Source organism: Rhinolophus hipposideros (genome assembly GCF_964194185.1).
Source record: "Rhinolophus hipposideros genome assembly, chromosome: 18".
Classification (NCBI taxonomy): domain Eukaryota; kingdom Metazoa; phylum Chordata; class Mammalia; order Chiroptera; family Rhinolophidae; genus Rhinolophus; species Rhinolophus hipposideros.
This window is the reverse complement of record NC_138064.1, coordinates 22,597,306-22,613,027: the sequence shown is the minus strand read 5'-3', so window position 1 is coordinate 22,613,027 and position 15,722 is coordinate 22,597,306. Positions and strand designations below refer to the sequence as shown.

Here is a 15,722-nt window from a genome sequence, read left to right as displayed (position 1 = left end):
ATGAAATTTAATATCCTAATAATATAAACTAATTAAAACTGAGAAGGCTGTAAATTTGCAGTGATTTAATCTCCATATCTAAGGCAAACTGGATACTTGATGAGAATTATACAATTCTAAAATGTCCATTTAATACATACAAAAAAAATGAAACTAGACCACCTTCACTGAACTCTCTGACATTGATCTTAGTAATATTTGTTTCTGATATATCTCCTCGGGCAAGGGAAACACAAGAAAAAATAAACAAATGGGACTACATCAAACTAAAAAGTTTCTGCACAGCAAAGGAAACGATCAGCAAAATGAAAAGACAACCTACTGAATGGGAGAAAATATTCACCAATGATACATCCAATAAGGGGTTAATGTCCAAAATAAAATAAATATGACATAATAAAAGTATATGACACAAAAAATCAAAATTTCATTTCTTCAAGCAAAAGCAATCAAAGAAAATGAAAATAATCACGCAAATGACAGACTAAAAATAAAAGGATTTCAGGCTCCCTATAAAGTATAATTATTCAAGATACGACTCAAAAATTGTGAAACTACAGGAAATAAGGGTAATCTAGGAAATAAACATATGATTAGGAAGACATTAATCACATTAATGGATTTCTGAGTACATCCACTCTGGTTGGATCCTGTAATCAAAGGTAGTATATCACAGTGCCAAAATACAGAAAAACCCCACTGGAAAGGACAAAAAAGCTGGAAGACATAATTCTGCCTGCAACAGTGGCATAGACAGAAAATACAGATACACAGACACATAGACAGACACATATACAGATACTGTGTTTTCCTTGTACTTTTCAAAGAAACCACTTCCTGGTCAAGAAAAGCAAACATGTATCTCTGGCTGCACACTACAGGAAAGCATATTGATGGCACTGCTGGCATCTGCACCACGGACCCTTAAATGTTTTACATAGAGGCTAGGCCCCACATGTTTTCACAGATTAATCCTTAGAGGTTACAAAATCAGAGCCTGTAAACTGCTTGGGTCATACCAAAGTTCTGGGCCTTTGGAAATAATTGAATTCCTTTATCAATGACTTCCTCATTGTTGGATTTTTCTTTTGTTGTTGGTGGTAGTTTCCATGCCATCCTTTGCATTCTGAAACTCACCCACTGTATTTTACAAATATATGCCTATATTTGTATCTTCAGTGCATTCGTTCTATCCTTCTATAAAAAAGGAAAATGTTCATAGAAAGTTATAGAGATGTTCTATGTACAGTATAAATTTTTTTTTTTCTTCCCATCCAAGGTGTCAAAATAAACCAAGAAAGTCAGGAAATGGTGATCATACTATGAGAACAGCATTTCACTATTTTATAATTTAAAAATATAAGTTTCCTAGTCTAGCTTTTTTATTTTTCTATTGGCAAATATAGTTTTAAAAAGTAAAGAATAATAATAATAATAATAATATAAACAATAATAGTACAATAAAATTTCCATTTAAGTTTAGCATTTAAAATTAAATGAAAGTTCATGGTGAAAAAAAATCTCTTCTTTCATAAACCTTTTAAAGTCAGGGATCTATAACAGTAGACACAAATTTAGTAGTTTCTGTAACTTTTCTAAGATTTTTAAAAAATCATAACTTGGTAAGCTTTTTAGATTTTTAAATTTCAGTCAGTCAAGAAATTCAACTATTCACAAAACCTAGATGAGATAGCTCTCTGCTATTTTGTCTTAGCACGTATGCTTTCTTTTATTATTATTATTATTATTAGTTTTAGGTGTACAAAACAATGTAATAGTTAGACTTTTACACCCCTTACAAAATGATAACCCCCATCCCCCAATCTACTACCCCTCTGACATTGTATATAGCTCTTACAATTCCATTGACTCTATTCCCTATGCTGTACTCCATATCCCGTGACTATATACATATTAAATTATAGTTGACTTTCAATATTATTCATCTTCAGCTTCAGGTGTACAGCACAATGGTCAGGAGTCTACACCGTCCACGAAGTGGTCTCCCTAAGACAAGTGCCCATCTGATACCCTACAAAATCTTTACATTATTGATTATATTCCCCAAACTGTCTTTCATAGCCCCGTGGCAATATTGTACTTTCTAATCTCCTCACCTTCTCCCTCATCCCCAGGCCCCTCCTAATCCCACCCATCAGTTTTTCCTCTATATCTGAGACTATGTCTGTTTACTTTGCTCATTTATTCTGTTCTTTAGGTTCCACATATGCCTTCTTATTCAGTCAAGTTCCAAAGATAGAATAGTTGAAAAGATCTGTAATCTCAAGTGTGTTATACAGGGTTTTAGAAGGCAGAGACTTCCACAAAACCAGCCATGCTGGCAGTAGAAGGCAAAATAGCTATTTCCCATTACTTATTTTCATCAATTTACCACAAGGGTCATATTTGCTAACCTTTGGGAAACACATATCTGTGGAAATAATTAAACTCCAAAATACAAAAGTTATGCATTTTTAACACCCAATTAATCTGATATAGTTCTTCCAGTAAAACCTTTCCCTAAGGGTAAAAGTCAGATCTCAGCCAACATTTAATTTACTCCTGATGCCTTGCAAAGGGCTTCTCTTGCATAAACTTTAAAACAAAAACAAAACGTGTTCCATTCTAAGGCACTAAAACAATCAGCAAAAAAATGAGGAAAGGTAAGAAAGGTAATTCACTTGTGATTTACATGACTTGAGAAAGTATATTTGTGAAGAAGATCCATGTTTTATTGATATTGCTGGTAAAGCCTCATGCTCTTTTAGTTTATGAGAAAAATGAAAACCACAAAATACAAGCCACAACTTTAAAAAAATACGAATGAGGCTTTCTGAAATCATATTGACTGGGTCATTTGCTGAAAATTAGTAAGCCCCTCCCCTACTGTGTTTACATAGATCTTCAACTGGTAATTTTCAGGCTAAATGCAATGCTTCCATTATTGGAATTGCTATCAAGGTTCAGATAAATCTGTCATTGCATGTTTTAATCTTTGCTCTATGATTAGCATATTTTGGGAAAATTATGTAACATCTTCATCTAAAAAATTGTTAGATTTAGGGATCATGCCTATTCTCTTCATGGGACAGAACTGAGATTTCAGTAAATGAATTTTTAGCAACTTCTTATGTTTTAGCCTATTTTGTCAGACAAAGGTCAGAAAAATACTAATAATCGGTAGTAATGCTAGGCCTTTTTAAATTAAAAAAGAGAGACACAGAGAGAGAGAGACCATCCTCCCTGGAGAGCATAAAAGCTTTAATTGCATTAAAACATCTTAAATATGAAGTCAAAAGTTTAATAAAGGGATAACTGGATTAAGATGGTGAAGAATACAGCACAAATTATTTTAAACTCTAGTACATATATAGAGGGTGCCAAAAAATGTATACACATTTTAAGAAATGAAAAAAACTGTATTAAAATTGTAATATTCAATACATGCCTATAACAAAAGATGAATACAAGTCATGTTTGACTTCTGCAATTACAAGAGGTGCTCAAAGTGGTTACCATCAGCATAATTTTAATAGATTTTTCCTCTCTTAAAATGTGTATACTTTCTTTGGCACCCTCTTTTAGCAAAACTTACTATTCCTATTTAAAATTCAAATCTAAACAGATTTAATCAGGCTCAGACATCTACCCGGTAGACAAGCAAGAGATGACCTGACTTTTCACTAGAAAGAAACTAGAAATATATACTATAATGCAGATGGGTTAAAATACATCAGTACATCAGTACATTAAATGCATCAGTACATTAAATAAAAGAATTTTATATGTAGCTTGGTATTTGGTAGTTGGTATCTTTTCACAACAGCATATGCTCAATAGAGAATCAAAATCTTGTTTTCTGTTACCTTTATAGTAAGAACGTAGAATAAGCTTGGCTCAAACCTGCAAACTGAATATAAGGACATACCACTAGGTGGTATATATATTAGTTTAATGGTCCCTATTTTAATACATTTCACATTGCCCTAATTTCAGCTTGAAAGCCTATAAACAAAAATTAAACTTCCTTTCTTTGAAAACTTTCAAGAAAAAAGGTCTTTGTGGTAAACAATAAAAAAATGTAAAGCATGTCCAATAGTAAACATTAATTTCTTGTGTTCCTGAAACCCCTTTTTATAAAAATCTGTCCATACAGCGGAATGTCTGTGGCCTAGTTACAAAATTTACTATGATTTTGAAACATTTAGGCCATAAATACAGATTGAGAACCACATTTTTAAAAAAGAAAATAGAGTAAAAACATAAAAGATTAAAATGTATATATATAATTTTAGCTGAAAAAAGTGGTAAATTAGCTGTGGTACTCTCAACACTATTTCCTTATATTCTTCCTGATACAGGATTTCAGCATAATATAGTTATTGAAAACATATAAAATATAAACAATGACCAAAGCGTAATAATAATAATTATGAATAGTGTCTTTGTAAAACATCTGTGTTTTTTATGTCATTAAAATCCAGATTCTAAAAGAGTTACTGCAGATACATTTGTTATTAAACCAACTCATTTCCTAATAGCATTAGTATATAATTGGCATTATGCATTCAGTAAGAGGAAGTTGAAGCTTAATTAAAATATATTTTCCTTACCAACTGTCAAAGGTGAGTAATGAGATGAATTGAAAACTAATAAACCTCACCATTTTCTATACACAAACATACATGCCAAACATTACTAATCTCTCCCTAATTCTCAGTGTGGAAGGTCCCTTTCTATTTCCACTGTGATCATAATCAGAAATGCTGATAGGATTTTCAGAGACAATAAACACATGCTCTAATTTTACAAACTATTATCTTTTCTTAATATTGACTCTCATTCCTGGAAAAAAGTCCTTAGACAGTTCAGATTTTGGAAACATTACCCTTAATCTAAATGACATGGAATATCTAACAAGTCAATAGGCCCCAAATATTTCAAAGTATTCAGAATTATTGTCATTGACATAAAACGTCAAAACTTAAAATAATTATTTTGGCTTCACATTTCTCCTATCTAGTTTCACTTCCCACCCTACTTGATGTTTTCAAGTCCTCTAGCATGCACATGATGTTCTCTACTTGATTCAGTTAAACACTGCAATTTTCAAGTTCTTTGTACAGCTGCTTCTGCAGTTTGGATAATTAGTGGTCCATAAAATGAAAATAAACAGTAAAGGTATCTCCCTTCCTGTAATGTTATTTAAGGCAAGTCTACATAAAACTGCTGTGAGCAGGATATATACAACACATTTTATTTCAAAGGGCTGAAATAAAGCCACATACATTGGAAAACTCTCCATTTTTCAGGAACTGATTATTCACTTTGGTCTTTCAGTCTGACAGGCTTATTTTTCTCTATTTTATTAGTCAAAATATTAGAAATTGAACAAAGACTAAAATTCTTATTTTCAGCTCTTCATCGACATTAGTAAAACAGCAGGAGTTTTACTGGGGGGACAGTCTAGAAAATCAGATGACTCCCAGTGAAGTTTCTCAGTGTTTTCTGTAAGTTCACAAACATGTGTTCCCTTAGGATGACCAACTGGATTCCAGTAATCAGATTCATCGGCTTCCTTTTATCTTTGGTCCTCTAGACTTACTGCCGCAATTCTGCTTCCTGGAAACTCTTTTCCAAGTCTCTGAGACCTAACACTCTTGGGTTATAGGCTCTTAATGGGTCGCAACTTTCTCAAATACAACACCACCATTTTGTAGCAATTATTTTGTAATACTAGCTTTACTAACCTGAATGGAAATAATATAGCCTATCTATAAATATATGTCCCCAATGCATTTGATATGAATCTGACCTGAATCAAGCTCCTTAAAAACAGTGGTACAGATGACATAAAAATAAGTTTCTATGTCTTTGGCTCTCCACCTCCCTGCTAAACCCTCTCTAGCTGTTCCTATTCTATTCACATGTCAAGAGAAAAATGACATGTACGTGTGTAATCATATGTACATATATATACACACATACATAATTGACATGCATGTGTTTTTACATGTAAACATTTCTAGCTCTACTTAGGTTACAAACCCCTTAATTAGCATGGAGTGGGTAGCAAGAAATATAAGTCTCAGCCTACATTAGCACTCAGGTATTATTATGGTCGGCAGTATCTACATGGCTCCCTATGATCACCACCCCCTGGTAGTCAAGTCCTGTGTAATCACCTCCCCTAGTATGGGTGGAAACTAGTAATTTGCTTCAGTTGAAGAAAATACAATAAAAGTGATGGGATGTCACTTGGTGATGATGTTACAGAAAACTGTGACCTCCATCTTAGTAGTTCTCTCTTGCTGGCTCTGATGTTGTGAGATGCTCTATGGACAGGCCCCTATAGGAAGGAAGAGAGGCAGGCCTCCACCCACGAGCTTGTAAAGAACTGAGGCCTCAGTGCAATGGCCCAGAGGAACTGAATCCTTCCGAGAACCAGCTAAGTGAACCAAGGAAGCAGATCATTGCCAGTGGAACCTTGCGATGACTACAGCCTTGAGAAATGCCCAGAGCCAGAGAACACAGAAATTATGAGATAATGAATGTTGTTTTAAATCACTAAGTTTTTGGGTAATTTGTTATGCAACAATAGCTAACTAACACATGATTCAAAGGAATTAGTTCATTAAGAACTTTCCATGGCCATTTTCATTCATAAAGTTGATTCTTTTATTCAAAAATAAAATTAAGGGGAGATTTGTAGCAGAAGTTTGTATCTAATATTCCATTTCATTTAGATATGTCTAAGTATAATAGCTTACTGCCACTCTTTCTAATGAGTTTGCCAAGTAAGCTAACCAAAATCCCTTGAAACAGTTTTGTTTTCCAAACTTACACAATTTTGAAGAGATATTATCTTTTATGACCTTCATATTTTCCCAAAGAATGACGAAGTCTAAACAATAAAAGCCAAAACAATACTGAACATGAAAAATATTTAGTCTCATAAACATCCCCACATCAAAAAAACCTGATTACTCTGAACAAGGTATTATGGGTTTCTGTAAACAGATGTGGGGCTGCATATTCAGTGTGCATGCCATATGATTCGGTGTCATGGAAAGTACCTGGTGATTAATAAATAATTCCCAAGTAGCTAAAACCCAAGTAGTTGCTTATGGTAGGAAATAGAATTTTAAGTCTCACCTCCTTCAAGATTATCGCTAAAAAAAAAAGAAAAAAATCTGTGTTCTGCTACTCGATAACATACTCTCAAATGACTACCCACACTCAAGGGATAACTCATATGTCTAGAAGACACAAAGCAAATGGGGTGCATTTGAGAGGGAAAGATTGATGTCAACTCTGTCCTACAAATTCAGGTCTTTTGGCACAAAGGTATCCTAGTGGGACCTGTTTATATATTTATTAACGTCTCATTATGAACTTGCATGGAGTAATTACAAAGAGATTCGTAGTCAAGAATATTTTCGAATGTCCTTTACAATACAGGCAAAAAGTTTAAAAATACGACAGTATTTAACTCACCAAAATAGAGAGATCTAGTCCATACTTCGTGACAGGTGAATTAACACAGCTTTGTCTAATTTAACACTGTTAACCAAAAAAACTCCATTACATCATTCTGTATCTCATTTTGGAATTGTATAGAAGGATTCTCATAAATCTTTTACAAATAATTATTTTTTAAAAAATTACAGAACTGTTTTGGCAATTGTCTTCCTTTTTGGTACGTCTTCAAGAGCTACACTTCTAGGACCAGAAGAAAAAGTAGCATTCAGGAAGAGGGTAATGGAGCACCTCGGTTATACCCACTGACCTCTTCAAGGCTTGGTTTTTGTAGCTGGGCTGATGGGTACAATCCTGTTCAATGGTCCCATTTGTGAAAATACTCAATAAGCCAAACACTGTTTTCAAGTCCTATTTCCCACTATATCAAACCTTGTGGAATGACAATTCAAAGAAGAAGAATAGAGAAAGAGAAAATAGATATACTAAAGTGGTACACACTCCCTGCCATGCTAACATGTTTAACATTTTCTTTAACCTTCCTCTGATGGATGTTAATTCCCTTTTATGGACTGAATATTTGTGCCTCTGTCCCCCAACTAATATGTTGAAATCCTAAACCCTAATGTGATGGTATCAGGAAGTGAGGCTTTTGGTTGGTGACTGGGTCATGAGAGTAAAGCCCTGGTGAACAGGATTAGTGCTCTAATTAAAAATGACCTCACCAAGGCATCACCCTCTCCCAACCATTGGAAGATAAAATGAGAAAATGGAGGTCTGAAACCAGAAAGAGGGTCTTCACCAGATCTTAAACATGCTGGCACCCTGATCTCAGACTGCCAGCCTCACGAATTATGAGAAATAAACTTCTGTTGTTCATAAACCACCCAGTCTATGACATTCTGTTATAGAAGCAGAACGAACTAAGATATCCCCCTTGTTGTCTTCTACTTTATGAAGATGTCAAAAAACAAACAAACAAAAAAAAAAACCCACAGTACTCTCTCTGAACTGTAATAAAATATATGAACTATAATGGATAAGTTATCAATGAAATAAAAGAAATAATAGTATAGGTAAAGTTTATGATCACATAGGAGGAAATGCTCAGTTCCAGCATTTTCCTGTGTCAGAGTGAGTGATGGCCAATGGTGTCACCTGACACAGGCTACACACCTCTGTGTCTTCATCTTCTCATCCAACAGAGGCTTCAATACAGATATGCTGACCTCTGCATTTTACAAGTGGAGAATATGAGGCCTAGAAAACTTATATTACATTTTCAAGGTCTTATAGCTAGTTTTTAAATTAAAGGGGAAGACACTAATTCAGTACAAGAAATAATCAGTTACAATTGTTTTGGGGAACTCTTTAACCATGAACACGAATGCTTCTATCTCTAAGGCCTTGTGCATGTACAATGCATAAATTAAATAGAAAACTGCTTCATGACTTTATAAATTTTACAGACTTTACAAATTTTATTGTCGTAAAAGTTCAGGAGCAAAATTTTATTTTAAAATGTATACTTGCAAATAATTGCTTTAAAATACAAAATAATCATACAAATATTTTAGACTTCAATAAAATTAAGACTGCAAACTCTAAGATACTGGCTTGAATAGCTCATGCCAGAAATACTAAGTTTCTGTAAATTCACTGCTATATGACTAGATATAGATTTTCAAATAATTAGTACCTGTTCCTAAAACACATAATTTTATATCTTGGACTTTAGTGATGACTTGCATAATAAAGTTGGAATAATAGATGAATGAAGAGTAATGTTTTATGCATAGAATTATTTAAAATAATACTTAAGAGGGGACTAAGCTCCTATATATGGATTAAATTATAAAACCTGGTTTTAATATAATTCATAATTATGTTTGTATGGTTATTTTAGAAAAGGGATAGGACCTGATTTAAATTCATTCAACAACCTGTGAAGGCAAACTTTATGTGCATTTCTTGTCTAGAGCATAAATTTCAAATCTCTCTTGATTTATTTACATCTTGAGGGACTGAGAAATGAATGATAAGGTCAGAAAACTTTATATTATATATAAATGGTCAAGCCAGTCAGTTAGTTGATTTGTAAGTCTAAGTTTAAGCTACCCACAAAGAGCTTGTTTTACATTATTAATTTTTTGAGGCTAGTAGAATATTTTAAAGTCAATTTTGGGGAAAGAAAAGTTAACTAATACTTTACGACATTGATATAGCTAAGGAACTAGCATATTCAATAATTTAGTAAATTATATTTCTATGATTAGAAAAAATGTACACATGGAACATACGGAGTTAAACAAAGCATTTGTTAGATACCCATATCAGAAGAGAACATATGAAGAAACTGAGTTGAAATATTGTTCAATTAGATGTATATGTCAGTTATCGAATTATCAAAGAATTACCATTAACTGATCACAAATAACATTGTAGATACTAAATGTTATTTGTAGACAACATTTTCAGATAGTAAAAACAGAATCAATCCTTAGCCTTTCCCAAATCAGTTTTTCCCTAAAGATGCATACAAATATAGACCACACCTAATTTGTAAATTGTACGAAGAAAGAAACTATAGCTAATTAATCATATGCTATATAGTACGTAAAAAAGACTAGAAGACTGAAACACTAGGAAAAGAAAAAACCTGATACATTTAAATTCACCAAGCACAGACAGTGTTACACATGTGTAAAAGAACTCTACACAAACACAAATAGAAGCTCAATAGCATCATGTGTTTTTAAAACAAAGGCTTTCATAATTCTATTTAACTATAAACATCATATACATTAACATTGAAGTGCAACCCCCAAAAATCAAGACATTATCAGAAATATATCATAACAAAGCAGGTCTTTTTTAACCCAGAAAGACCATATGTATGTCACAGATATTGAAATTAATTCATTATGTTCTCTCTTCTGAGAAGGGACTATCAATAAACTGAAAAACCTATCCAAAGAAGAAGCACTCAACGCTATGTCTTATGAAAAATGATTAAAAATCAAGAAAGGATTCACTGATCAGATACTTAAAAGGATACCCTAACTATCTATGAAAACACCCGAATGGCTATCACACAGATGGGTTAGATTTAGGAAACAAAGCCCAATGTACAAACACTACAAAAAGCTGTATCTCGCAGAACCATGGAAAGCACGAACCAATCATCTTTTCACTCAACAGGGAACAGAAGCTCCATCTTACATATTTTCATACCCTTAGTGTTGACAGAATACCTGTCAAGTAGGCACTCAATACCAGAGCTATTGATTAACTAAACAGAAAAAATATTCCTGACGTATAAAAAGAGTGTGTTCAGAGGTAGCAATTTCTTTACTTAGGGCATATTTGTGAGGAATGTTTCCCAAAGTTTGTTTTATGGAAATTAGCCCCATGAGTTACCTATGATTGAAGGGTTACAAGAGAAAATGGAAAATGGCATACCCCTGTCGCCAATTTGGAGATGTGAAATGCTCATTAATATGTAAAGGATTTGTTTGAAGCCCTTCATGAAAGTAGTCTGTTTATTCGCTGATGTTTCCCCAATATTTTAACCATCACCTTTTTAAATGATGTATCGGGCGAACATCCCAGTGTGCTTTGGTCATTGCTCTCTAAGGTGGACTTACACATTGGACAGTGTGTTGGACTTTTGAGATCAACTCATACCTGTGTCTTTGAGGACAAAGGCACACCCTGTATTTTAAACATTTTCACAGATGTGAAACATCTGCACTATTGTATTTTTAGGATGAGACAAGCAACACCTAAGTGTGCTATCTTTGCTTTCTAAAATGATGAGAAGCTTGAAGGCCTTGTAGGATCATCTTCTTTCCACTTTTGGAAGCTTACTAGAGCTGGCTCAGCATGTCCAACTTTGCTCAAAACAACAAAAGTCAGATGCCAAGCAGTAGGCTCCTTCTTTCCCACAAGGCCACTTTTCCAAACAGGTGGACCGCACAGGTGCAGAATCACGTAGATACTCACTGTACCCATCCCATAAATGTGTAGAGCGTGCCAGGGGTCGGAAAATCAGCAATTTTATTGTAAATATAAACTCTACAAGAGTTACTAGGTTTAGCAAAGAAAAACAGAAGATGTCCCATTCTATCTGAATTTCAGAATAACAAGATATTTTTTAATGCAAGTATGTTCCATATAATATTTGGGAATACTTATACTAAAAATTGATATTTTTCTGAAATTGAAATTTAACTGGGTATGCTATATTTCATCTGGCAATGATACTCTACACCAGAATGTCAGCTGTAGTGCATACAGGCCTTTTTTTGCTTAGCCTAAATCACAGGACAAAGAGAATTCCAGGGATTGTGTGTGCGTTACCATCGGTCAGCTTTTGAGATTTTCCGCAATGAACTCAATTTTATGTCTGCATCATGTAGTATTAGTGTGTGCCTATGACTCCTCACATGGCACAAGAGAAAGAACTCACTTATTTTTCCCACCATAATAATCTAGAGAACAACCAAAGAGAATCTAATGAAGAGGAAATATTCCTGAAAGAAGATTCAGATCTCAGTTCTTCATTCTTACTCTGACAGTTATTTGTCCTTTGGTCAGTTTGTTATCTTTGTAGGCTTTGCTTGCCTGACTCCAATATCCCCTACAGCACTAACATTTTACAACCCCAAGTAAACTAAACTTTGTCTTGTTCTTGATGACTAACCATGCTTTCATATTTTGGAAGCAGAGGAAACAACCTCAACATTAAAGAAAACCAAGGGACTGGTTAAAAGATGATCCTTATATTTAATTAAGATCCATTTGTTTCAAAAGAAATGTTGTCACCTTCAGGCTAAAAAGGTACCTTAAATATTTCATCAACAATAGCTGTTATTCATCAACCATATAACTTTAAATACCTGTTATTTCCTGGACAGTCAGTACCAAATAACATTTTTTCCAGACCATTGAAAAAGCAGTTGATTATTTCACTTTCTTGACTCTTATGTGGTACCTCTATGAAACTATAAAGCATTCTGCACATTCCACAAAAGGTATCTATGCACAAAGGGCAAATCCACCGTCTCTAACAGATTGTCCAACAGTTTGATTTATATAACACTATTTTGCACAGTCTATAATGCTAATCCATTTTGCCTTCAGCTTAACTTGCTGCGATTAAAAGACAGTGACAATCAGAGTTTTTCTCTAGTTAAATACTATGCCCTCTTATAATCTGAATGCCAAACATTGCTTTCAAGTGATTAAAAACTTGATCATCAACATCTTTAGCATAACATAAAAAGAAATAAGTGATGTCAAATTATATAAATGGCTGAGTTGTGATCTTAGAGTTGCCAGTTAATTCCAAAAATCCAGTTAAATTTGGATTTCAATTTTCAAATACCAAATTTGGGACACACTTAAAATTATTTATTATCTGAAATTCAAATTTAACTGGCATTCTGTATTTTTATTTGCCTATCTGGCAATTCTATGTGGACTATCTAACATGAGACATTTGCCAATTATCATCCTTTTTCCCCCTAATCATAACACCTGTTTTGATTTTTATTTTTACTCCAGATTTGAGAAGTTGTACCTACTACAGAATATAAATAAATGAGTAATTTTCCAGCCAAATTTATTCTTATTAATAGATATCTGTTAACTTTTAACAAAATCAGGTTCCCATCATTAAAATTATACTCTACAGAATATATAATCTGAAGAGACCAACATTTTACCTACCTGTGGATAATATATGAGAAGGCCACATAATAAAATATTTCTTTTTTTCACTTCCTTTGCAAATTCCCTAATCTGCATTAGGTTTTCCATTTTCTGACCAAAAGGTACAGATTTACAATCAAGAAAATGCACCTGAAAATTAACGTAAAAGGCAACAATTAGAATGCCATTCCCTTCAGTTTCCTTTAAAAAACATAACATTAAAGAAGCTCAAAACACACACAATTATATTTTTATCAATTTGCATTAACTTTTGGTTAAGCATTCTAAGCCATAAGTATTTAATAAGATCAATAAATCATCCTTTATAAATACAGATGAAGTAAACAGTCATTGACAATATAAAGTTCTATTTGAACTTGTGACAGTCACATGTATAAAAAATACTACTATCATTTGATCAATGCATTCAACTTAGTTCAGAATTTGTAATTTGAGACTAGGCTACAAATAAATAAATATATTTATTTATTTACATATAAATAATAAATAAATAAATAAATATGTTAGGAAATTAACACTATCAGTAAAATTCAAGGGAGTGTTCATCTAATTTATGTACATAAATCTGTCTACAAGAACTCTTTTCAAAGTAATTAACAATTGTAATTCTAACAAATAATTTATTTCTTAAAGTAAATCTAGAACAATTTTATGTAGTGTTTTTTAGCAGTGTAAATAGTGTTTTTCTTAAAATAATTAAATTGACTATTTTTTAAATATTATTTTTCATTTAAATTTTGTGGAGCGCAGGTGATCTTTATTCATTTCTTCAAAATTATTGAAGGTTTCAGTGTTGTTCATCTTTTATGGAATATAAAAGACATATACCCTCAAAACAAACAATTTAAAATGCAAATGTACACATAAAATGAATACTCTGAAATATATTTATTCTTTCACAATACCAAATTTTAAAAACTTTCAAGAATTATAATTTGTTCAATTATGCATATTTATTAACTAGGAGCATTAAAAAATATACTCTACCCTAAAACTTTTATACTAATCTCTTCCCTTCCTCTCTGCTCATTTATATGGAAATGTGCTCCATAGAAAATACACAACAAAATATCTTATGTTTTTTCTGTAACACAAAGGAGATTTGTTTTTCTTCCAACCCATCACATTACATTTTGCTCTTCCAGGGAAAAGTACTTATTAGCATCTATTTTTAAAGAGAATTATGAGATGATATGTAATATGTATGTATATGTATTAAGTTAGTAATATTCAATAATTATTCCTTGGAACTTTATATTAAATATAGTTAATTGAAGACAAACACATATAGCTGCTTCTTCCTGAAATTCAGGGTGACAATAAAGACTTTTTTCTCTAAAAATGTTCAATCCATAAAGAAACCAAAACAATAGACAAAGAAGAAAAGCAAAAAATAATAATAATAATAAATGGGAGATGAACAGCAGAAGAAAACATTTCAGGTTTTTCTATCTGCTAACTACCTCATGAAAAGATACCCCATGAAAAGATGATGTGACCTATAACCTTAGGCTTGCCTTCTCCTAGATGTTTCCCTGAAAACTTATAATGGTGAAATTTCAGCTTTTTTACCAGGTAGCATTGCTTATGGTAAAAGTAACTCCTGACTGGTAACCCACAGCCAGGCTAAAAGAATTGTGAATGAACTATAAATACTAGATCTTGCTTCAATACAATTTAGTAACTTGCAGCCAGGTGTCCCCCTAGCTGGGACCTGGAAGCTAATGCCTATCAGCAGTTGCAAAAGATGTCCATTCTTATTTGTACCTTAAGGCTTCTAAAAGGATGGCTTACACATCACCTTCTGTGGCCTCCTCCCCTCATCCGTGAGAAGACAAGGTGGGAGAAGAGGTGTGTGTGTGTCGAGGAGGAAGCTCCTATACTAATGTGCATTGATGAACTTAAGAGCTAAAGCTGAAATGACATGGTCATCTCTGCCCTGACTTTTTTTGTGTCCCATAGTCTTTTACAAAGTTGGACAAACTAGTGCCACAAAGCCTCTTCGAATCTTACAATTTTGAAATATCTAGCTGAACCTAAAATTGTTGGTAGTGGTCTTGCAAACAAAAGCAGGTTATTTCCCCAAACTGAAGGCAATTTTGGAAACTTCAATCATGGTATGGACCTAGAACCAGGGGACTGGCTGAGGGTAAAATTCTCCTGAGCCCCTATTGCCAGATCGCTAGATGGCCCCATACACTGTTTGGCAACTAACTCTTCTAACCATGTAATTACCTGTACTGTTTAGATGCCATGAAATGCCGGGGGACACCTTGTCCTATATACCTCATGTGGATGTAATGCCCTGGAGTTTTGCAGTGCACAACCTGGGCTACTTTATTGCCAGCCGAGGTAAGTAACTTGACAGACATTTCTTGTTTGATACAACTTAAGTTTTCCTCACAAATTTTGAGTTCTGAAAATTCTCATACTAAAATAAGGGGCATGGGGGAGAGCATTTGTGGGGGAAAAATAGCACAAGGAGCAAAAAACATAAGACTAGTTTG

General features: G+C 33.4%; 1 protein-coding gene across 3 annotated transcripts in view; it reads right to left on the bottom strand.

The window, feature by feature from the left end:
• Window positions 1-15,722, bottom strand: part of CRPPA (CDP-L-ribitol pyrophosphorylase A) — a 222,164-nt gene that overhangs the window by 83,213 nt on the left and 123,229 nt on the right. For 2 of the 3 annotated variants that reach the window (XM_081079468.1, XM_081079469.1), the window contains exon 9: window positions 13,213-13,344. The exons of the other annotated variant lie outside the window; for it this stretch is intronic. In XM_081079468.1, the coding sequence (XP_080935594.1) occupies window positions 13,213-13,344 (132 nt within the window). The remainder of the gene's footprint in view (window positions 1-13,212; window positions 13,345-15,722) is intronic. 3 annotated transcript variants of the gene reach the window in all.